The following is a 24,506-nucleotide window of genomic DNA, read 5'->3' on the forward strand; positions in this document are numbered from 1 at the left end:
GCATTGACATATCGTAGCCGGGACGAAAGTTTGATGTCTATAGGATACCCTACGTGACGTCAGGAAAAGCCAATGGGGCATCGTGGGACAAATCTCATCACAATGTCTAAATCTAAAGCTTGAAGATGGCATTTGCGTATTTCGCTCACTTCCAAGACACCTATAGCAACACCCCTGCGACCTATAGCGATCATGCAGTGATACAATATGGCCATTCAATGCACGCATACGTGGCGGTGCGAGTTGAAAGTAAAGAAAATGAAGCAGATAATAAGTCAAATCACGTAAAACGCCAATAACTGACAAGTCAATGCAATTATTTTTCACAATGAGCCAAATGGGAGGCAGACAATACATTGGCGGGCCGAGCCAAAAGTATACTATATTCTGCGGCATATTAACTGTGACCGCAGAAATTGAAGCCTATTCTTGGTACACGACCACGTTGGACTGTCAGCTGTCTACGCTTCGGTAGTAAGTCAAGCACGCGTCTTCTTGGATGAAGTACGGTTTTTTGATGATATGAATTCCCAGCGATAAAACAACTGACCAAATTACTTATACGAAATTCTTAATACAATCAAATACGACGGTTAAATGCACATCAAAGCCAAACATAACCCTAACTACGACAATACGGCCGTAACTAATATACATCAAACATCACTCCTTTCAGCACAACGCGCTGTTCCAAATGGATCAAGCACGTGTATTTGTGATATACAATAAACCATTTTGGGTCACAATCAAGAAGCAGTTGACGTACGGCGAACTCATTTAAGGGTGCGCTCGGGGAGATAGCTTTTGGATTGCCAGAAATCCTACAGTCGCTTACGCAAAACAATTCCCCACTCCAGCCTCAGCGAAGCGGAACGAAGCTGCAAAATCGGTCGTTGCCGTTGCATGTCTACTTTCTATAGTGAAATTCTGCGGCAATATTAATATCATTTCTAAATCGAAAGCAGTGAATTACATTGTTATCACACAATGCTGAGTGGATGTGCCAATATTAGATAATAAGAACGATAGGTGTTAATATACGCATGAAATATCAAGTGTCATTATCAAAAGCGATCGTAATCGTGATACATTTTGATCCTCAGACATCTTTTGCTTTTATATGTATTTGGGATATCGCCAGAGGTGGTCAGTAACGAAGTACTTCTACTTTTTAGAAGTACTCAAGTAGTTTTCCTCTACTTCTGGTACTTACTCAAGTAGATCTGATTTTCGCTACTTCTACTTCTACTTCGTAATATTTCGTGATCTACTTACTTACTTTTCGCTATTTCCAGTTTGTCAAGTAGAAGTAGTTTAATCCTCCAATCAGGAAGGCAGCCTGAGGAATTTCGGAGCTGTTTTCACCGAGTCTCAACATTTAATTTTCATAAAAATTGAGTAAAGCCCAGAATTTTCATCGCGCTTCGCGCTCAGTGGATAGGGACCAGAGGTGGTCAAAGTAGTCACCGTCGCTACTCAAGTAGAAGTAGAAGTAACGCCGGAATTTCTACTCAAGTAGAAGTAGGAGTGGTGTTTCACAAGTAAGTAAGTAAGTAGGTATTCTACGCATATTTTTGCCTACAAAACTGAAAACTGTCAAGTAGAAGTAGAAGTAGTCTAAAATCATAACTACTTAAAAAGTAGCGTAAGTCGGAAAAATCTACTTCAAGTAATTCAAAAAGTAGAAGTACTTCGTTAGTGACCACCTCTGATAGGGACTAACCAGTATGATTGTCACAAAAGTATCGGTGAATATAACTTAGGTAGGCCTATAGCGGGTTGGCGGGGTTTCGTTCACACCGCATTGTCGCCCTTCACCCATGTGAAATATTTCATCACAGTATATATGGCTCATCATAACGTTTGAAACTGATGTTTTGCAATCTAGAATTTACTTATCATATGGTAATCTAGCAGTCCACGGCGTGTCTTAATCTGTAAAGTGGACTCTGACTTTTTTAGTTTTAGAGCTGTTTTAGCATACCATCTTTAAAACTTTCAGGACTGAATACATGAAATACATTTTCCGCTTTTAGAAGTAGGCTAGTATTCATATTTCACTTTCAATTCCCAGTATAATATACTTTGAGCTCTAATTCATATCAGTTCTTTTGTCTGGACAACATACATGTTGAAGTATAAAAGCAAGTGTAGTAATGACTTTAATTTCCGGAAATAAAGCTACACAATATGGCATTTTTACGATCCACCATTTTTTTATTAACGTTTACTAATCGCGCAAAGTGTTTACACCGTATCCTACACAAATTCTCCGTATTGCTCTTCGACTAAACTACGGGCCTTATAATATGGGGGACTATGCGTCATACCATGATATTTTCTAAAATGTGCTGTTCGAGTAAACAGAGGATCTAGTATCGCATTTCCATATCAATGCTGTCATTTTCATCCCATGATGCGTACGAATGCTTATGCTGTCGAAAATTGGATAACTCCTGGTATGCATCAATATGAATTAACTTCATCACTTTTCGCATAGCTCAATTTGCACCTTTTGACAATCCATGCGAACGAATTACGATCGTTTTCACATCTACTTACTTACTTGAGTAGATTTGAAGTCAGTCAACTCTACTTCTACTTCAAGTAGTTTTAGGTTGCTTATGGGAAAAGTACTTCTACTTGTACTTGAGTAGATTTTTTTCGTCGCTACTTCTACTTCTACTTGAGTAGCTTTCTTGACTACTTTGACCACCTCTGGATATCGCAAAGCTGGTATTGATCGCTTCACTCCAAGCAGTGTGTAGCTTGGTTAAATAACTAGCAGTGCTGTTTTGCCATAGCTACGCGAGCAGGTCTTTCGAGATTTGCTTTTCACCAGCCGAGAGTCTGATTGCCTACCAATGCCCACTTAAACTATATACTCCTTAAGCACGGCGACCTGCTCACCACAAACTAAAAATACGGGTTTACCTCTGACTTCAGTAAAAAATATTTAGTTCTCGACATCTTCTTGATATTTACGCCTTCAGCCGTCACCTCAATTTTCTGACAAGGCCGTTTATCGTTTATGGATGATGAATGCTAACCACGAGCACTGATTGACTTGTTTTACGTATTTGGGATTTGGAATCGCATGAAGGATCAATTTGAAGCACAGACGGTGTAGTTCCTTATGCAACAAAAGGTGGTTTGAACCAAACTAAATGGAAAGAGTGAATTGCTACTATAATGTTACGGCATTCTATGTCATATATCAGCTCTATTTTGAATTTAGAATACCCGTACGACGTACGTATGACACGTAATCGCGGCCTGTAAATTAACGGGTGTGGTACTCGTATTCGAAATACATAAACAGAGAGAATGCTGCAACACCAATGGATCACGGGTTCGAGCCTGGCTAAGGTTGAATCCAGAATTCCTAATTAAGAGTTGAAGTTATATTTTGGGTAGCCCTCGACATCTGATCCGCGTAAGCGGTCTTTTAGGAAACGTACAACGGGGCCGCGCTACACGTCGGCCAAAGGGCCGTACAATGTCCGGGTCTGGTTCAATTAGTGGTCAGGTGCAAATCGTGTTCAAGTCGATGCAACAAAATGCGGGCAAATGTGTTTCGTGGAAATTCCCGTTCGGATGAGAGCCTGGTGACACTTATGTTCTGGTTGAGCATTCTCCGCGAACACGCTGAGTCTCCTCATTGTGCGTGCTTTCTTCACCTCCACTTGTCCCCTTCGCCTTTCTGCAATGAAAAAAAACATATCGTTGAGTGACTAATCTTTTGCGCGACAATCTGGACGATCTTTGTGCCTCGATTGAAATTTTTATTCGGTAGATCGGTGGTTCTCAACCGCCGGTCCGTGTCAACTTTCTAACCCGTCCTCCAAATATATTACTAATTCATATCGTAATTGCAAAATGCAACAAAGTACATTCTAAGAACATTTATACTTTGAATGACATATAATTCAATAGACTTACTAGCAGTACTATTTCAGAATAAAGGCACTTCAAATAGTTGGATAAGCAATGCAAGCGTTTTGGACTCGCTATCATGAGAAAATACGGTATTAATATGATAGTGCAAAAGACAAACTCACTTATTGCGTGTCACAAATCGAGCTCCTATGAAATGGTATATAATAGGATTGAGCATGGAGTTCGTGAATGCTATCAGCGAAACGATTTGAGACAGTCTGCTGCAAAAGTCACTCTGCAACAAGAAAGATTTCAAGCCTTTGCAACACACAGTAACTCAATGTTCGCATACCGATTTGGAGTGAATTCCCTGCATTTTTGCCAAATGAACCACGTGGAAAGGTAGCCAGCAAATGACGAAAAGCAAGACCATACAGGCGCACATGATCGTGACCCGCGTTTTGCTCCGACTGGATTTCGACGAAATGCCTTTCTTTTTCTTACGGCGTTTACTGGACACTGACGACGCACGGCTGTCACTCTTCTGACTCGCGAGACTGTCGCCAATAGAGCGGGTTGCGTTTAATTGACGAATGATCAGGCTGTAGCATGTAGTCATTATCTGCAAGTAGTAATTGATAATATCCCAGCATCCGAATCGTCGACTCTAAAATGGGTGGTCGTAATAGGGCTGGGCACAATGATTCGAGTACTCGAATCTGAATCGAGTAATTATTTTGATGATTCAAGTCGAGTAGCAAAAAACGATTTTTTCGAGTATTGAAACTATACTCTCCTCGCTACTGAAAGTTATTTTATCAACGAGAATTATAGGTTTGATACTATTTTCCACTGTGGAAGCCTTGAAACCTTGATTAGCCGTATCGCAACGTACGAAACATATACTAGAAAGCTACTACCGTTACTGGAAACACATTTCCGAAGTCATGACCCTTTCACAACAGTGTCACAAATTACAATGAAATCAGTGGGGTCGAAAAAATACTCATGTTTTTTTAATGTGATGATAACAGGCATTATATTCTTTGTGGTGGCACAAAAGGTATTCGAACTTTGACATAATACATTTTGGGTGGCGAGATAGCGCAGTGGTACAATCCGCGGCTGCAACACCAATGGGTGCGGGTTCGAGTCCGACCTAGGTAGTCTTCCGAATTCCGATACCCAAGTGTTGGAGGTTTACCTAGGCTCCTCCTCGCCACCTCATCCGCGTCAGCGGTGTCTTACAAAAGCCTAGAGGTGGGCCGTGCTATAAGTCGGCAGTTACGGAAAATAAGAAGAATATCGGCCTGGTGTAAATGACCATAGTAGACGACAAAAACCATGAATACCCCAAAAACAAACAAACATAATACATTATGTTGTGATGTCATAATGAGGGATATTAGAATACCTGACTCGAAGCATAATACGTGATTCAGAATCGAATCACTCAGGTACTCGATTTTGCCCAGCCCTAGTCGTAAATCTTGCAGATGCTAAAATGTCAGTTAGATTCCTGACGAGAGGGTATAGCATCTAGGATATATTCACTTAGTTCACCAACATTACCAGAGTAATAAAGACTGAGAACACTGTGCATTGTAGGTAACGCAACACGCACCGAGTCTTCAGGCCCACACTGATGACATAAAACTCGCAGGGAGAAGTGAGTGGCGCAGTTGGTTACGCACTGCAGCTGAGACACCAATGGAAGTTGGTTCGAATCCCGTTTCTGACCAACTTCTACGTGTCGGAGGTTTCTCTGGGCTCCTCATCGCCGATCTGACTACTACGGTAGTGCATCAAAAAGCCCAGACCGAAAGTGAGCCGTGCTAGAAGGCGGCAGCTGAGACGGCGCTGGGAGAGTGACTGAAGATTGACTGGGAGAAGAGAATGAAAGCCGTCCCCAAGATTATGAAACGCAAAGACACTATGAACATTGCCACAATTCGTGTCGTGGCAGCACATAGCTTGAAAAAGCGATAAGCGCCACTGTGATGCATCAATAATAATAATAATAATAATAAAACTCGCAGCCTATGCGGTAGTGATGCTTAACCAGCGTGCCACAGGAGCAGTTCGACGTCAGCCACAAAACTATTTCCAGGTCAGTAATTATAGTTTAGTTTTTTTTTATTCGTCTCAATTTTTCTAGGAAAAGATATTTGTATTGCCAGACTGATTTTCCTTTAGACTTTTGGCCGACTCTTAGCACGAGCAAGCGTCAGTGAATGCGGTATAGGGATTTTGTCGAAGTGACGTGATCATGAGAAGTAAAAGGGCGTACGGTAAATGGCGTACGACAATCAACGGTTCAAAGTGATACGGGAATTCTGATTCCGTCAAACGAACGGAATTCTTTTAAATTTCAAGGTGGGTCAGGCATCACTGTTAACACTGAAGTAGGCCATGGCAATGGAAAGGTTAATAACCACTGCTATACGTTTCATAGCACAAGCGGTTTGCCGTCCCGTAGGGTCATGGGGCCGGCAACCTTCAGCATTCAACGAGCTATTCGAACCTATTTTCAATCACAGAAAACCAACCGACAGCTACAATCTCTGTTTTATCCATAACATGACGACTATCACAGTTTCATTTTACCCATGCCGGAGTACATAGAAAATTACAGACTGGAACATAAAACCCCAACATCTCGTAGCCATCCGACATCTTATCTACGAAAACCGTAGCAGCTCCAGTGTGAAGACAAAACAACTTTCAAAATTCTATGATAATAGCTTACAGTGGGGTTGATGTTGTCGACCCTAACGCAGAACGCATACCGTTACATGAGTAGCCTAAATCAAAAATAGCAGATTAAAGCAACTCTTAACATGGGTTTATCACACGACTGCGAGCTTCTGTCACGCACATTTACAGAGATCTCTTCGGCGGTTGCCAGCGACCCATTACCGTCAATCCTCTTTAACGATTTCATTTGACATGCAGCGTATACACAGTACGAGTAGGCTACGTGTTAGTGTTTGCGACTTTGTTATGGATGAGCCAGGGACTGAGAACACTACATGGGAAATTTAATGATCTCTTTCTTTAAAGTCACAATCAATTTGTAAACACAATATCGCACAGATGTTGCGTAAGAGCAACAAAACTATCATCAATTATCTCTAAAAATAAAGAGCAGCTCGCAGGTCACGGGTTGCTAGTACAATAAATAAACAAATACCTACTATCAAAGGAATGACGAACATCATTATAAAGTTCATCCAGAGGAAACCGATAAATACAGGAGCGTATCCGATGTAATGGCATCCTTGGTTCAAGGGTAAGAGAGATTCATAATCCACCTGATTTTCGAAATCCCCAGGGCTCTCCGGTGGCGAAGGTGTGGTTTCGAAATCGTTCCTAGAAAGAGATGCAGAACAATTTGGAATATGACAGCTTATGTAAGTTTATCAACTGGATTAGGCTGTTTTACTGCAGTAATGTCATCGCGGATTCCGCTGTTTTCCGAGGATGATCAGCCAAGGGAGTAGCGTGACAGTATTTTGTTTTGGTACATTTCAGATCGGATTTTGATAGCAGATTTTTGTCGCTCGGATGGAGACGCACGAAACATTGTCGGCCATGCACCAAAAATATATTTCTATTCGTCTTATCATAGCATCGAAACTCCGTTCCAATATATACGATAGTGTATATTACAATTCAGAAGGAAACATAATACATTGCGCCACCTTTTCGCCATGATTTTACTTTATTTTAGTCTACACACCATCGAGGTGCTTGAACAATGGACAGTGTAAAGGTACCAGGAAACCGTTGTATTATCGAGTCAGCACCGCTACTTTTCTTTCGAAGATGTGCCGGAGTGCCGAGCATCAATCAGAGAATTGGCGAGTACGAGTTTTAGAGGGGAGCGTTTGTTTTGGCTTGAAACCACAACATAGGCCACCAATTGAGATGTCATATTCTGTACTGTACCACTAATAAAGGGGTGTTCGACCTTTTTGCTACGGCCGCATTTGGATTACTTATTTAGCATACGCCCGCATTCCAGCGGACAGTGTTATGAACCAACTGGATGCCAAATATGCATCTTTAACTTACTATTGGAGGACTTCGCATCACGGACAGCCATTTCCTGAGACGCTTCCATTCATGCACACCATTCCAAAAAACTCACACACATTACATCCGAAGCAAGTCCGGGATAGAATACGCTGCTCAGCCTCTACGACGTAGTGACAATGATGGGTCGCTAGATGGTGATTCCAATAGTCAAATCTTAATGGAGTATTATTTATAATGATTCAGGTCGATATGGTTTTTGGAATACCGAAATTATATGCTCCATGTCACTAAAAGTTGATTTAGACAACGAAAATTTTAGTTTCAATACTATTTTCAACTGTGGAAGGCTGTAAACTTGGATTGGCCGTATCGCAGCATATCAATTGCAAAATGAAAGAATATGGACACTTGTCCGTTAATTACAAATATTAAACATAAAGTCTTATATTGATTTAGAAATCGGGAATATTTTTTTTCTGTATCGGGTCGTAATATATAGTTCCATTGTCGGCTTTGTACTATACGTAGGCTACATCATAGTGCTTGTAGGTGTTGTACCAAACTGTTTAAAGGTAGTCTACAATTCGTTGAAGACGAGTTATATGTGAAAAGACATAATACTTTAAAAACAAAAATTGTGAAATATCGACAATTCAGCTATATTTCGATGAGGCTAGCAATCGGCAAAGGTGCAGTTCTTGAAAAAAGCCCACAATCGAAATCTGTTAAATGGTTTTTAGCAGGAATTTAAGGTCCGACAAGCTATGATATCTAACGCCCACTTGACCACCTCCTACTTTCGACAAAAAAGTCTTTTTTCATTGCACATCTGTCACCAAATTGGCGCGTAGACCTTTAAGTTGATATAATTCAGGGATTCTCAACAGAAGGAGTTCTATATATACCTGGCAGAAGCTTTGATGGAACCATATATTATGCATGTAATATTAGGATGTCAGCAGCAAATGATTTGATACAATAAACTTTCGAATATATGTTTTTGAGTTGCATACATTTGCCGTAATTAGGCTATACATTTTGGGTGAATTTGCTGAATTTCCAAGGAAACCGTGTTCAAGTCGATGGTAAATTGCAACATTATAACCCCGAACCGACAAATTACGTGCCTCACACAAAACCTTGCATATATTGACCTATTATGTTTCTACTCAGCAACTCACTGCATGATCCTGAATATGACGCAATATTTTTAACAATTTTTCTCGCGCGCTTTGCGCGACGAGACCACAAATACATCCCAAACTCCCATTACAATAAAAATCGTGCTTTCTCGTAATGCTGAAAAGTTTGCTTAATCATCCTCGTCTAGGGGGGACAGACCAAGCTTCTTTTGCGGAGGGGCTGAAGAAGTGCTATTTTGGTCCTCCTCTCAAGTGATACATTTTGACAGAAGCCAATTTTACAGCAAATTGGTGAATAGTAAACATGGAATTGCCCATACAGGAAACCCACTTCATCGTTTCGGCACCTTGCAGAATTATGATCCCAAATCTTCAAATTACGCGCCTCACCCAAAGCCAAACAGATGCTCTCAATCGTCCGTGGTTAGGGTGACATTTAAATTGTATTTTTCGTAGCAGTAACTCTCCGGTGTATGATGCTGCAGCTTGACGCAGTTTTCAAATTTCTCGCTTCCAAAAACATATCCTTCATTGATACAATGTTGCGTAGCATTCTTATATTCCGGAAATACGTACCTGGCGAAATGAAGATTTTATTTGTTAAGGATACAAGATTTCTCGGATGGCAAACTTTCGTTTAACAGCAGCAGCTTGAAACGGGCTCGTGGCGGCATTTCACGATACCTATCTTCTAATTGGGTTTTCTCCGCCTATTCTCAATATTGCGCACTGTCAGTATAGTTTTGATGCACTGAGCTCGTGAATCATTACGATAGGCGCACTCCCGGCGACAACACATACAATTCGATGAACCCCGCGATTTGAATTACATGAATGCGAATTGAATTGTTGAATTTGCACGACGGCTTATCAGTCACAAATAAGACGCGCGCGCGAAATGAAGCACGAAAGCATCGGGATTCGGTCTTTTCTGTCCATCAAATGTGCACCTTCTGAGTGCGTTAGTTGCGGTAACATTATTCTACTAACGGATGCCTTCATAAGATTGGTCAGTTGGTTCAGTTCAGCGGTTCAATTAGCCTACCTTATTTTTGCCGTGACGCAGAATCGTATCCGTGGAAACCCGAGTGGTGATTTAGAATAGGGTTGATATCAGACATGGGGTTATCGCGATTAGTAATCGTAATCGATTACGACGATTACAGCATTTTCAAGTAATCGTAATCGCAATCGATTACATTCGAAAAAAAACCAAAGTAATCGTAATCGCAATCGATTACATTCGAAAAAATCTCGAAGTAATCGTAATCGTAATCGACTACTTCTCATATTTAATCGATTTCTCTGTGAAAGAACGATTACTTTTTATTTTTGCAAGGACTATGACATAAACTGAACATTCGTGAACAAGGAAGAGATATTATACCAGGCTCGTGACAGCAAAAACGTCTGATTTTCAAACGCCAGAGCTCATTATTGCGTCAGAAGCAGCCTATTAGCTTTGCGCGTCATTGCGTAAGAAGTATCCACACTAAATAGATATTCGATGTACATCGTCGCACATTAGTGTCATTGTAAGAACACCCGTCGTGTTATATATCAGGTTATCAGTTGACACGTTCCACACGCCACTACCTCGCAGCAGGATAATTTATCTCCGCTCTGCCTAGTTTAAAATAGTAACTTATGGTTGATGTTTGGTTATGCTTATGCTCAGTTAAACGCAATTTGACCGTAGCTGCTTGGCGAGCAATAGGCCTACGTACATCAAGATTTGAAATTTTGTACTCGTCAAATAAAACATTTCGATTTCCACAACGAAGCAGTAAAAATCAACAGCTGGTGATGTATATATATCAAAACCGAGCCGTTTTTGCCGTTTCTCGTAACGGCAGCTTGCAGTACAATATCTGTATTAAGTTGAAGGCAGAATTTTATGTTCGCGTCGTCTTATTCTCTGAAACGGGCGCCAATCTTTACTCAACATTGGGACCTGCCGCCATGGCCATGGGCCTATATATCATGTTAGCATGGGCTGTAGCTGGAATTAGGACCAAAACAGCACCCCCATAGGGTGGTAATCGCAAGTTGAAGACTGAATTTCGTCAATAATTGCATTATATTACTATTGATTCTTAATCCATTCTCAGCCCCCGATGGTCAGATTCACTTGTAGAGTTTGTTTGTTTGAGGTAATCTTGGTGTTTGTCGACTACAACGGTCAGTTACACCAGGCCGATTTTCTTTATTTTTGATTCCGTATCTGCCGACTTGTAGCACGGCCCACTTCTAGGCTTATTGTAAGACACCGCTTACGCGGATGAGGCGGCAAGGAGGAGCATAGATAAACCTCCAACACTTAGCAAGGATTTCTGAAGTCGACCTCGGTCGGCGGTCGGACTCGAACCCGCAACCCAATGACGTTGAAGCCGTGGATTATACCACCGCGCTATCTCGCCACAGAATTACCTACATGTAGAGCTGGGGCACGTAATTCATAATTATAACCTCTGGTATCTTGTTAAAATTACTTTAGTGTATGTTGTTAATTCGTGACCTCCGATTTGCTATCTAATCAAACAATATTGTAGTAGCGCAAGCGTAGCAGACTAGAAGAGAGAGAGAGAGAGAGAGAGAGTCTTTATTTTCATCGAACCAAAATACATAGCAAACGACAGTGATGGTGGTACAGAAAATATGCGTGCACAGTATTCGGTATTAGATAGGAATGATCGATAAGGCCGTGAAAGTCATATAGTCTGATCACACCAGCATCAAACAGATACACTTGACTCTGAACAGTCTGGCTGTAAAAAATGTTTAGTTAAGAAAGGAAAATAGAAAAAAAATTAAACAATGGTAGCAAATGATCAATGAAGCAATGTCTGGGCGAGGTAGGGCAACAGTAACTCAAGTTGTAAATTACAGGGTCAGTTGCCACATTAACTACAGTAGGACTTGAAAACATTTTCATCATAGGGAAAAAGCATTCATTCCGTCAATGCGACCGTTGAACTTAACAATCAAGTCAAATGATCCATTGGTTTGATGGTCAGATAGCTTTGTAAAACGTGTTGCAACACCACCTGCACTTAATTAAGTCTGATGATGAGCAGACTTAAATTTGAGTGACGATCCAAACGCATTTGAGTGTGAGCATACTTTTTGACGTGAGTTGAGTAACGAAATCGTTGCTGAGCAGAGAATCGCTACTCGACAGCAAAGGAATTGGTCTCCACCCTTAATTATAAACTCCAGATTCCAAGCCAAGCAAGTGTAATTTTTGAAAATCAATTTTTTTTTGTTCTAAATTGATTTTATAATACTTTTGTTGGATTTTCCAACGTCAATGGGAGCCGCAAGTAGGCTAGCTCGGAGCCGCAAGTGGCTCTCAGAGCCGCGGTTGGGAATCACTGATCTAGAGAGGATTGTCAAGTTAATTAGATCTCTCAAAAATACTCTATAAGTTATGTTGGTTTACGAAATATTTTTTGAGTCCCCTTCGAGCTCGCTCCCCACCATATTGGGAAATTTGGGGTGCGGTAATTATGGCCCTGGCAAGAATGCAAATCATTGGGCGCGATAAATTGACCCTTATAAAATGGGCAATGGGTACATTATGACGTAACAAGCAAATGACGCATCTCTTTTAAAGGGAGTTTGTTATCTCATTAGGCCTCTTCAGCGCAATCCATATATTGTCTTCCAACATAGCTTATAAGATGCAAAATAAATGTAATCGTGAGTAATCGTGATTACTTTTCCAATGTAATCGTAATCGTAATCGACTACTTCCTGATGTTGCTGTAATCGTAATCGTAATCGTAATCGCGTCATTCATAAGTAATCGTAATCGCAATCGATTACAATCATAAAGTAATCACCCCATATCTGGTTGATATACGTTCGGATTTTGCAGGACGCGTCCGGAATTTTTCTATTTGAACTGAGTACGGGAGGAAATGCAAAAATATGATTAAAAGTCCGAAATTTTAAAAAATTATAGTTTTTCTACTATGCCAGCTGTCAATTCAATTTATTCTAAGTAGCGAAGAGTCTTAGCTGGGCAATGCCATATGCTTTAAGCCTGTCTTATGTTGGAAATTGTTTACTTTCTTTTGGGAATAACAGCAATAGGGTTGGGGGCTAGGGTTTCTTGAACTGTGGGTTGTGGAAGGGAGGCGCACACTATTTTTCAAGGCGGTGCGTAGACCCCAGATGTTACTTTTATCACCTATGGGCAGGCCTGTTTATTTTTGGATATTGGGTTTTATTTTTGGAGATTCTCCAAAAATATGATTTGAAAACATCCAAAAATAAACTTTTTTTGTAAGATGTTTTTTTCGCGTTTTGTAGTGAAATAAGCGAGTTAGAGCAGTGTAAATACTTTTGAAACAGCTAGGAAACTCCCAATAACACACACACAAAAAGAAAACGGCATTTTTGTGATGTAGGGGGTCTCGAAACGTTAAAAGAAGCGCTGCACCACTAGGTCCTGTGCCGCAGGCCAAATACCGCCATATCTACAACAATCACTTCGTCCACACGATGCTGGGACTGAATGGCTACCTCAGACGGCAACAGAACTTCATCCAGGAGATGAAAGCACGTGCTCTAAGTTTTTTGACACCTTGACGCCCGTTGGTTGTCAACGAATAAGGTGAACACTTGGTTGACCGGACATTGTACCAAACTCCTCGAGGCTATGAACAGGGAAAGTCTGGCCTGTGTACCTCATGCCGCAATGGTGGATCCAACTGATCGTCCTCGAACACATGGCCACAGAGCTGAGCACCACCATCACGAAGCTCCAGGGACTTGGCCTTCTGATCGTTGCGCAGCAGGAGGATCTCCATCGCATGGTCGAACGCCTTTGAGCTCTGTGCCCAGCTGAGGACTGGGACAATGACACGGTTCCATACTATTACCGAGAATGCTATTACCGAGATGGACATTACCGAGAATGCTATTACCAAGAATGGAAATTACCGAGAACTTACATTACCGAGAATGGAATTACCGAGAACGGACATTACCGAGAATGGCCAATGCCAAGAATCTAGCTTAATGTAACGGACGTTGTCGAGAAATTTATACCTGAGAATCGATACCGAATGTGGCAACGTCGTGATGCACACACACGACCTGTTCATATGCATAACATGTCTGCATTGCATATATTGCATTCTCGGTAATGTCCATTATCGGTGGTGTCCATTCTTGGTATGTCCATTCTCGCTACTGTCCATTCTCGGTAATGTCCATTCTCGGTATTGTCCTTCTAGGTAATAGCATTATCGGTATTGACCGGACACCCAATGACACGCGCGACGAGGAAGGCTTTCTGATCAGAGGGTGCTGGACTGTCAAGTTCAATGAGGCACTCAACTTCGTGGTTGATCAAGAGTGTGCAGTCTCGAAGGTATCGACGAAGAGGAGAAGCATTTCACGTTTGAGGTAACCGGCAGTGTTCATCGACATCATAAGAAAATTTAAGTTGCCGACAATGAAAGGGGTCAGCCCTGTCTACCACACCAAGTGGTGCAACTTCTTGGGCACTAGGTGAGAGGACACAACACCGGGGTCGACTGTCGAACTAGTGGACACCCAAGGAGATACAGAATATCGAAGACCGATTCCAATCCATGTATATCCGATACACATGGACGGCACTTTCAAGCACATTAGTGACGAGTAGCAACTAGTGTCAGGAGTAAATGCCTATAAGATTGAAGAGTTTGGAGAGTTTGAAGCCATCCGACAGTTATTTGAACCCCGATAGGCCCGATGTTTCCCACAACTGCGATGGTCGAGTCCGATTTCTCGAAAATCAAGGGAAGGAAGCGAGAAGGGTCTGGACGGGGCGTCTCTCACTGATATTTTCCAGGCCAAAGACTTAGTGACGAAAGTATTGGAAAGTTGATCAATATCACAAATGATGTCGATGTGTTGGAGGACATGAATATACATGATAATAACATACTTTCGGTGACGTTTTCTAGAAGTTTCAGGACTAAAAACACCTCCATTTCTTATTTTTGGAGATTCTCCAAAAATAAAATTTGAAAACATCCAAAACTAAGCTATTTTTGCTATTTTTGGAGAAATCCAAAAATAAACAGGCCTGCCTATGGGGGAGGGACAAGCAGGGCTGTGGAGTCGATAAACTTCACAACCGACTCCAATTCCGACTCCAACTCCGACTCCAATTCCTACTACGACCTCGACTCGGACTCCGGCTCCAACTTCGACTCCGGCTCCGACTCATGCTCCGATTCCGACTATTTTCCTCGCAGAACTTCCACTCCGACTTGAACAGTATCCTACTACAAATTTACTTTGAAAATGATACGTCACAGTGGTGGTTTAATGACTTTCATATAACCATTAAACATATGCAAACATATTATTCACGATAGCATGCGAAATTGTTTCATTGTGTCATAGCTCTAAATCAGTGGTTCTCAAACTGCCCCCCTCCCCCCCCCCCCCCCCCCCCCCCTTGGGACGATAAAGCACCTGAACGGCCGCGAGGTCTCCTGAGAGAAGTGGAGTTAATGAACTCGGAATGAGTTTCATTCGCGCTGGAACTTCCAAGTTTCCTAAATATATCGCGCTCATAAATGTCATAGTAGCGTCGTACTATCCTTACACCGATGCTAGATTGTGACTGATACCAGACCTTGGATCGATCAGAATATGTCTTTGAATTGGGGTTAGCTGGTGAATGCGTGTAGGTTTAGCTGATGCATTTATGGTCTGTCGGTCATGCGTCTGTACAGAGTGTGCGTAGAAAGACACAAAGTTATGGAGAAATGAGATATTTGCTTACAAGATCATGTCATATGCCAGGGGTCGCCAACTTAAAACGGGTCGCGGGCCACTTTCCAAACTTCGTGGAGGCCGCGGGCCGCATGAATTCGATATCGATGTAAAATAGGCAACCAACGTTCTAAAACTCTACGTCAGCACAACGGTGAGCTATCTAACATAAGCGATGGGCATATTTGACCATAAAAGGAATAATATTTCAATAAAGGAATACAAATACAACAAAAAATCATTATCACCAATTATATTTTATTTTGAACTGTGAGCTGTGCACAATACCTGGAAACGCTTTTCAGAGACTAAGGAATCGATATTGGGACTAGCGAGGTACGTTACGAGCTGAAAGACCATTTCCACGTAAAGCTTGATTTTGTGGGAACCCTAAGCCAGTGGTTCTCAAACTTTTTTAGACACACACCCCTTTATGATACTGAAAAGTCGTCATATCACAAAATGCAACCAGAATGCTAGCAATCCCAACGGCTAGTTTGATGGCATGGAAGGTTATGGCTGTTAATAACATAATTCTATAAGATGAATTCCGGACTATAAACATAGCAATAACTATGAAATATAGGTAAATCGCGCCGTTTTCTACGCGTCTCGGTCTTGGCAGTGTTTGGGCCATTGCAAGTCCAGACGATATGCCCATTCACATCAGCTGATTCTCCCTCGATGGAATGCTGTTGCCATCACCACAGCCGTTTTAGCTATAATGACGAATAGTGATGTTGGGCACAAGATAATAGCCTATTTTAAAACAATAACAACAACATGTTAAAATTGTAATTAATTTCAGCATTTCAAATTGGTTTTCTTAGCTTTCTTCCTAAATCTCAAATCAGGACGTGGGCCGCTGAATATGACTTGGCGGGCCGCGTGTTGGTGACCCCTGTCATATGCCATGTATATTATGCTTTTGAATCTAAGAAGCAATGATTTAAATCGAATTGGCTTAGAACGTTGAAGCAGCCACTCCAATTATACTCAATTAGGACACATTTTGTAAAATGCCACCCTTATGAAGCGAATTTCACGGTAGCCAAAAAGTAATTATTTGAATTATTCTTCTGCTGAACACCTGCGACCCGAAGTGAAAAATTGTTTGCCCCATTAAGCAATGCCAAGTTTGAATGGAGTGCGGTCCGCGCCATTGTTTTTTGGGTTTTGATTTAGCTTATGGTCAGGTACGTTTCAGCCAATCGCAAGTCAGGAAATAGAAGGGACTAGACATGAAAATCGTTAAAATAACGTGCTACCATTGTACATCATTATTTTTGACAATATATTCAACTAAAAGTTTTTTCGCGTCCGGCTTATAATTGTATAGTCCACATTTAATATTTGAGACGACTCTAAGCAGTGATAACGTTCCATGCCATGATTTTGGTTGTTCTTTTCAATTTTTTTGATATGACGATAGGGGGGCGCAAAATTTTCACCTTCATCAAAGGGGGTGTGTCTAGAAAAGTTTGAAAACCACTTCTCTAAATACTCACTGTACAAATAGCACAAAAGTATTTATTTTGAAATATCCTACCTTTTTCATGTGTTATAAGTCTTTATGACATACGCAATCCACGGATATTCTCTAATATGTATGACTCTTTCAAACATGATCTATACCCCATCTTATATAACTAAAATGTAGATAACAACGATAAAAGCTCTTGTGTATGAGTCAAGAACTAATATAGAGATGTACAATTTTTCTCACTACACACTATTCTGATGACAAGCGCAGACTCTCTCACTACTAATAAACGGTGGTCAGAAACGAAATTCAGGAGTAGTCAAACAGCATATGTCCACATGGACTTAGTCGAGTATTCATGGACTAGGGCTATGCTTGCACTTAGAAGTAAAGATTTGTTCGACCCAAGTTGCTGAGCTACTTTTTACTTGAAATATTTGGATTTTGTCAAGTGTGAAGCAGCGTTTGGTTATATTTGCATCAATTTTACAAGTGATGTTGTCACCTATAATCCGAACGATTTATTTACTCTTTCGCCGTATCATGGCATGATTCCAAAATTTGCACCAATTTTGCGTTAGTCACGAATATGCATCTTGCAATGTTCTTCCTCCATGCAACTGAATTACAATTTGCAAATAATGTCCAATTTTATCAACATCGTTACTATTAACAGTGATTGTTGTTACATACAACTCCTATTTTATTGATTATGATTACTTTTAAGAAACCTTTGAAAGCACTTGCTTTCATATTAAAGAAGTTACAGTCGGAGTCAGAAGCATTTTCACAAACTCCGACCCCGACTTCAGCCAGTATTTGTTCAAGACTCTGACTCCGACTCCATTAAGAAAAGGTCCTGGTAACAACATATACAACCAAATGACTGCAACGACCTAACAGGATTTAAAACAGATGATTGTAGCGTGGGAATCGTGTGAACGTGAGATTCAAGTTCGCGTTCTGTGTGTGAACCTTGGAGATTTGGAGGTTCACGTTCACAGACGAACTTGGCGAAGTTATGTTATAGTCCATAGTTCCCATTTTGATTCTCAGTGACCCCCCCCCCCCCAATCGAGGTTGCCAACGCCCCCAGGCGAGCCACTCTAACACCGACACACACGAATAGTAACACGAGCTTGCCACGTTACTCCGACGGTTTACAGATATAAGAAGCATTGTGATATAGGTTGATCAGCTTACTGGCATGTACACGATGGCTTCTGCCCTTTACTAGTGCTGTATAACAGTACCGGGATGCAGAGCAAAAGGCTTACTATCCATACGCCAATCGAGATTACTATCGCCGCCGTGGGAGTTCGCAGTTTCTGCAGTATGCTGGTCGGGTGCCAGTGGCATACGGCAACATACCTGTCAATGCTCATTACCTGAAATGAAATGGCTTTTTATTGGCTTGCAAGCGCGTAGAAATCTCTATCATTCAGATAGGGCGCATTCATCAAGCAACCGTGCATCGACGGTCGAATGCCAAAGATTGAGCGCAACCCAATGCTCCTACTATACCCCGCATACAATAAAATCCGGGGGTAGGAAATCATCTGGACAAATGAGCCATGTTTTGGCCGTCTGTTTGCCAAAGAGGTAGGTAACAACAACAACAACAGGATGTGACGTTACGCTTGAGGATTCACGAGTTCTTGTCGCATGAAATCAATGTTCACTATGGTATTCCTCACCTGAGCCATATTTCAGTGTGATGCGATGTTATGATGGGGCTACCACATTATGTGCTCCAGATAGAAGAACGCTTTTTAAAAACCACAAAATTTAGATTGCGGGACTAAATATTGTTGTGTTGACTAAAAATAAAATCACTCTATCTGCTCGACTCCCGATCAACCCACTTTATTCTATAGTACTCCGGTGTTGACTAAAAAAGGTCATTTTTTGGTCCTACTCCCGAATGACCCGCCCGAACATCCGCATTGCATATTTTACGTCGATTATATGGCGTATTTTAGTTGTGTCTATCCGTTAGCCTGGCTGTAAAAGCTATGAAGGAGGACGAATTTTCCAAAAGGAGGACAATTAAGCGTCCTCGGAGGACATTTTCGAATTTCTGAAAAAGGAGGACAAATCCTCCTAAAGGAAGACATATAGTAACCTTATGTTATAACAGCCGCACTAAACTCATGATCAAGAAATCCGCGATATTATCCAATCCAGAATCCAAATTGTAATTTCGAATATGCATTGAATCATCAATCAGCATCCTCAATTTAAATCATTCAAATTTTACAATACGAGTCCAAATCCTAATCCGTGCTTTCATAAACTTTTCGATACTGCATCTGAATTTGAAGAGGCTTCTTCGCGTCATTCAAAATTCAAAGAGGTTCTTGGAGATACAGAACTTCAATATACAATTGAATAGTATATTCCTATTGAAATGAGCCAGGATATTTTCGGCTGACACTCGTCAGGGTTAATCGTCAGCAACTGGTGGAGAATTGGAAAGAACCTTGTATATCGACAATCGTATCACAAAATATGACGTCACCAGCATGGAATGAGATCTCAAACAAGAGAGCGTTCAATGTACTATTTTAGGATGGTACATGAACTCCTTCTGTAGACAAAGCTTGGACAGATTCGTGCATTTTTGTAATCAAACTGGAATCAAAACGTTGTCCTCGAACTCAATGACAAGATCACAGCGCAATCAACCCGCCATGAAGTCATAAATTTAATACCACTCAACGCGCTACCTTGTTCGGAAAACTGAACTTACCACAAGGAAGCATATCGACGAATAATAATTAAGGAACAACACGGTCTCCTTGAGCTTGCATGACCAGACTTCGTTGCGCCAATTTTTATCGAGACTTTCAGCTGCTCTTAGCGGTAACGTAAGAAGGAATAGAGAGTCGGCTACGGCCAACTGAAGCACATACCTGACAAAAAATATTGCAGCGGATGGAATATTGAGAAATGTACTAATTTCATGATTAAGGCTTACCGTACACCCAAATTACCTTGTAGCCTAAATTGCAATATAACATATCTCAAGCTCAACCGATACAATAAACGCATAGATATCCCAGTTCACTGTTTCTTGCGTCTTATGAAAATTGCTGTTATTGACAATTAGCTTAATCAGTGGTTCTCAACCTCTGTTGGTGTCGGGGCCGAATTTTACACTTCAGGGTTCAGGGTGCTCATGGAGCCTCATGAAAACACTCAAGTAATTATTTGGTATACCTGAATGTGGTATGTTCAAAGAATTACAATATAGCCAACACACGCACGCCGCGATCGAGTGACGCAAAGACCGTCATTTCGAGATGCCGTAGCGCTTATTCAAAAACGGGTAGTTTAGCTTTGATACACGCAGATTGGCGAGTGCTATTCATTAAACAAACTGCAAATACATATCATCACTATGTTGTAAGATATTTTAGAGGGAAAAACGCGGAGTAATATTGGAATTGTTGCGATTTAAATTTAACTCTTAATTTGATATTAGAAACATTGCATGAGCATGCTCCCTGTAATAAACAATCTACAAAGGTCTATCACCAGCTGAACTCTAGATATATCCCTTTGTGTGACTTGTCTTCATTGATGCGTCTGACGCAGCTAATGCAGTCTGCGGTAATTCTCTTTCCGGTTCACGGAAAAGGCGATGAGCGGCTTAGACATAACTAATATCCGTTATTTTGGCATCGATATGCAGAACTTGACGAGACATATTCAGAGAAACGAACTATTACTGTCTAGTACAGGGGTCGCCAACTCAAGACGGGTCGCGGGTCACTTTTTAAATTTCGAAACGGCCTTGGGCCGCATGAATTTAATATCGATATACAGTAGGCAAACACGTTTTAAAACTCTACTTCAGTACAATGCTATGCTACCTAACATAGACGATGGGGATAGTGACCACAAAGGAAGTAATATTTTATTAAAGGAATAAAAATACAACAAAAGATCATTGTCATCAATTTCATTTTATTTTGAACTTTGAGCTGTTCACGATACCTGGAAACGCTTTTAGGGGCTACATACTTTAATTAGAAAGAAAGAACATCTCCACATAAAGCTTGATCTTGCGGGAAACTCTAAGCCAGTGGTTCTCAAACCTTTTTAGAGATGTCCCCCTTAATGATACTGAAACATTTCGCCCCCCTTAATCGCCATATCACAAAATGCATCCATAACGCTAGCAATCCCAACGGATAGCTTGATGGCATGGAACATATGAATGTTGATGAGAGAATTGTATAATATGAATTCTGGACTATACACAGAGGAATAACTATGACTATGAAATCGAGGTAAATCGCGCGGAGCGCGAAAAATTTCTCAATTGACCGCAGCTCCGCGCCCCCACCAGATGCTTTCACGCCCCCACAAGGGGGCGCGACCCCAGTTTCAGAACCACTTCCCTAAGCCGTTTTCTAAGCGTCTCGGTCTTGGCAGTGTTTGGGCCATTGCACGTCAATTTCGGCATTTCAAAATGGTTTCTTAGTTTTCTTCCGAAATCTCAAATCTAGTCGCGGGCCGCAAAATATGACCTCGCGGGCCGCATGTGGCCCGCGGCCCGCGTGTTGGTGACCCCTGGTCTAGTACACTTTTTGTGGGATTAGCAGGGGCTCATGAAAGCAGCGTGGAGGCTTGGAGCTGCGGTTAGGAAATGGGAATCGCTGATCTAACTGAATTAAGAGCAACGTCTTGCGTGAGACATACACCCAATAATGTTTTTCAATATGTAACGACTCGACACTTATAGCTGTGCGATAAGCCTTCGCGTAGGCTATCCACTAACAAAAAATATATCATTTTATTCATCATATAATCAGCTGTTATGTAAAATTGAAAATTACAATTAATTCTTTTAAGCATCATCGCAAATTTAGATTCAATTCTCTGTACCTACCAATGAGTGATAGCTCATGTGCTCATGGAGTTAATGATGAAACACTCAAGTAATTATTTGGTATACCTAAATGTGGTATGTTCAAAGAATTACAATATAGCCTACACACGCACGTCGCGATCGAGTGACGCAAATACCGTCATTTCGAGATGCTGTAGCGCAGTGGTTCTCAACCTTTTTGTCTTCGTGGACCCCTTGCGGACCGCCACGGACCCCCGCGGACCCCCTCGAAGTTTTAGTTCAAATTTAGCTCAATTATCGTGAAATCGTCATCTGTCTTGTGCAAATGATAACCGTAGGCTTAGTGATAAACAGCAGCAAAATGACTCTTCTTGAAAATAGCATCATACTATTCATGTAGAAATTGGGTTGACTTCTATTATTTCACAGCGAATTCTGCAACGTCAAGCCTGGTCATTTCTATCTATAGGAGCTTATCTTGAAGCTATTATGGCGAAATGGTTATGTACATCACAGGAGAAAATGGCTTTTTCTAAACATTTCGAAGTCACCGTGATTGACTTTACTCATCCAAATTTTTTTTCCACGATTGCCAACACAACATCTCTAAAGAGCAAAATGTTTGTATCGGTAGGCTATTGGCAACTTAGCAGTTAAAATGAGTCTGCACAGTAGGATATTTCATCTCAGACGGCCATTCTGTTGATGGGAGCTCAGGAGTCTTGGTAGTAATGAATCGAAACTGTGCCTCGTGATTTTTCAAATTCAAAAAAATAAATAAAAATTAGGTTATCAACTATTTTGAGGCTTCGCAGACCCCCTGAAAATGCTTCGCAGACCCCCAGTTGAGAACCACTGCCGTAACGCTTATTCAAAAGCGGGTAGTTAGCGGGTAGTTTAGCTTTGATAGACGCAGATTGGCGAGTGTTATTCATTAAACAAACTGCAAATACATATCAATACTATATTGTAAGATATATGTCGTTATGTTATAGCCGTTCATGAATACAACTGCACTGCACAAGTTTACAGAGGGAAAACGCGGAGTAATATTGGAATTATTGCGATTTAAATTTGACTAATAATTTGATATTAGTAACATTGCATGGGCATGTTCCCTATAATAAACATTCTAAAAAGGCCTGTCACCAGCTGAACTCTAGATATATCCCTTTGTGTGACTTGCATTCATTGATGCGTCTGACGCAGCTAATGCAGTATGCGGTAATTCTCTTTCCGGTTTACAGAAGCGGCGATGAGCGGCTTAGACATATCTAATATCCGTTATTTTAGCATCGATATGCAGAACTTGACCAGATATATTCAGAGAAACAAACTATAACTGTCCATTATACTTTTCGTGGGATTAGCAGGGACCAATGAGAGCAGCGTGGAGGCTTGGAGCTGCGGTTAGGAAATAGGAATCGCTGATCTAAGTGAATTAAGAGCAACGTCTTGCGTGAGACATCCATACCATAATATTTTTCAAGATGTAACGACTCAACACTTATAGCGGTGCGATAAGCCTTCGCGTAGGCTAACCACTAACAAAAAATATATCATATTATTCATCATATAATCAGCTGGTATTTAAAATTGAAAATTACAATTAATTCTTCTAAGCATCATCACAAATTTATATTCAATTTTCTGTACCTACCAATGAGTGATAGCTCTCTTGTATTCTGCCCGGAACAGGATCCAAAAAATAACCAGGAGATTGCCTAAAATACCTATCACGAAGATAAGTATTCGAAAGGCAGCAAGAACGACATCTTCTTGGGCTTCTGCGGCGGCATCACCGAAGCTTATTGTATCGTTTCCAGAACCTGAATTGATCATGGAGTACATCAGTGCCTCTCAAACTTTTTCACAAGCACCTCAAACCAGATACCGAACGCAACCGTACCTACACAAAGTTGTTTTAGTTATTGACTGATTGATTGATTGATTGATTGATTAAGTGATTGATTGATTGATTGATTGATTGATTGATTGATTGATTGATTGATTGATTGATTGATTGATTGATTGATTGCATATTGCATACACATTACACACTCACTACATTGGCGCACGACCCTTTTAGGTTGATTTAATTTATAGGCAGCACAATATATGTTATGTTAGAACTGGGGTCAACAACATGCGGCCCGCGAGGTCATATTTTGCGCCCCGTATCTGATTTGAGATTTTGGAAGAAGGCTTAGTCTCGACATTACATTCTTGCGGCCCGCAGCCTCTACGAAATTTGAAAAGTGGTCCGCGAGCCGTTTTGAGTAGGCGACCCCTGTGTTAGAGTCGCAACAAAAATGAG

At 41.1% G+C, this 24,506-nt stretch overlaps 1 protein-coding gene across 1 annotated transcript in view; it reads right to left on the bottom strand.

The window, feature by feature from the left end:
• Window positions 1-492: 492 nt before the first annotated feature.
• Window positions 493-24,506, bottom strand: part of LOC145440145 (somatostatin receptor type 2-like) — a 29,429-nt gene continuing 5,415 nt past the window's right edge. The window contains exons 3-10 of the mRNA XM_080317729.1: window positions 23,850-24,018; window positions 20,081-20,243; window positions 18,532-18,716; window positions 9,474-9,638; window positions 7,077-7,251; window positions 4,232-4,501; window positions 4,062-4,174; window positions 493-3,703 (exon numbers count right to left, since the gene is read on the bottom strand). Of these exons, the coding sequence (XP_080173855.1) occupies window positions 3,616-3,703; window positions 4,062-4,174; window positions 4,232-4,501; window positions 7,077-7,251; window positions 9,474-9,638; window positions 18,532-18,716; window positions 20,081-20,243; window positions 23,850-24,018 (1,328 nt within the window). The 3' untranslated portion in view covers window positions 493-3,615. The remainder of the gene's footprint in view (window positions 3,704-4,061; window positions 4,175-4,231; window positions 4,502-7,076; window positions 7,252-9,473; window positions 9,639-18,531; window positions 18,717-20,080; window positions 20,244-23,849; window positions 24,019-24,506) is intronic.

The sequence above is a fragment of the Botryllus schlosseri genome, chromosome 6, assembly GCF_051294905.1.
Source record: "Botryllus schlosseri isolate E-star chromosome 6, Bs_hap1, whole genome shotgun sequence".
Taxonomy (NCBI): domain Eukaryota; kingdom Metazoa; phylum Chordata; class Ascidiacea; order Stolidobranchia; family Styelidae; genus Botryllus; species Botryllus schlosseri.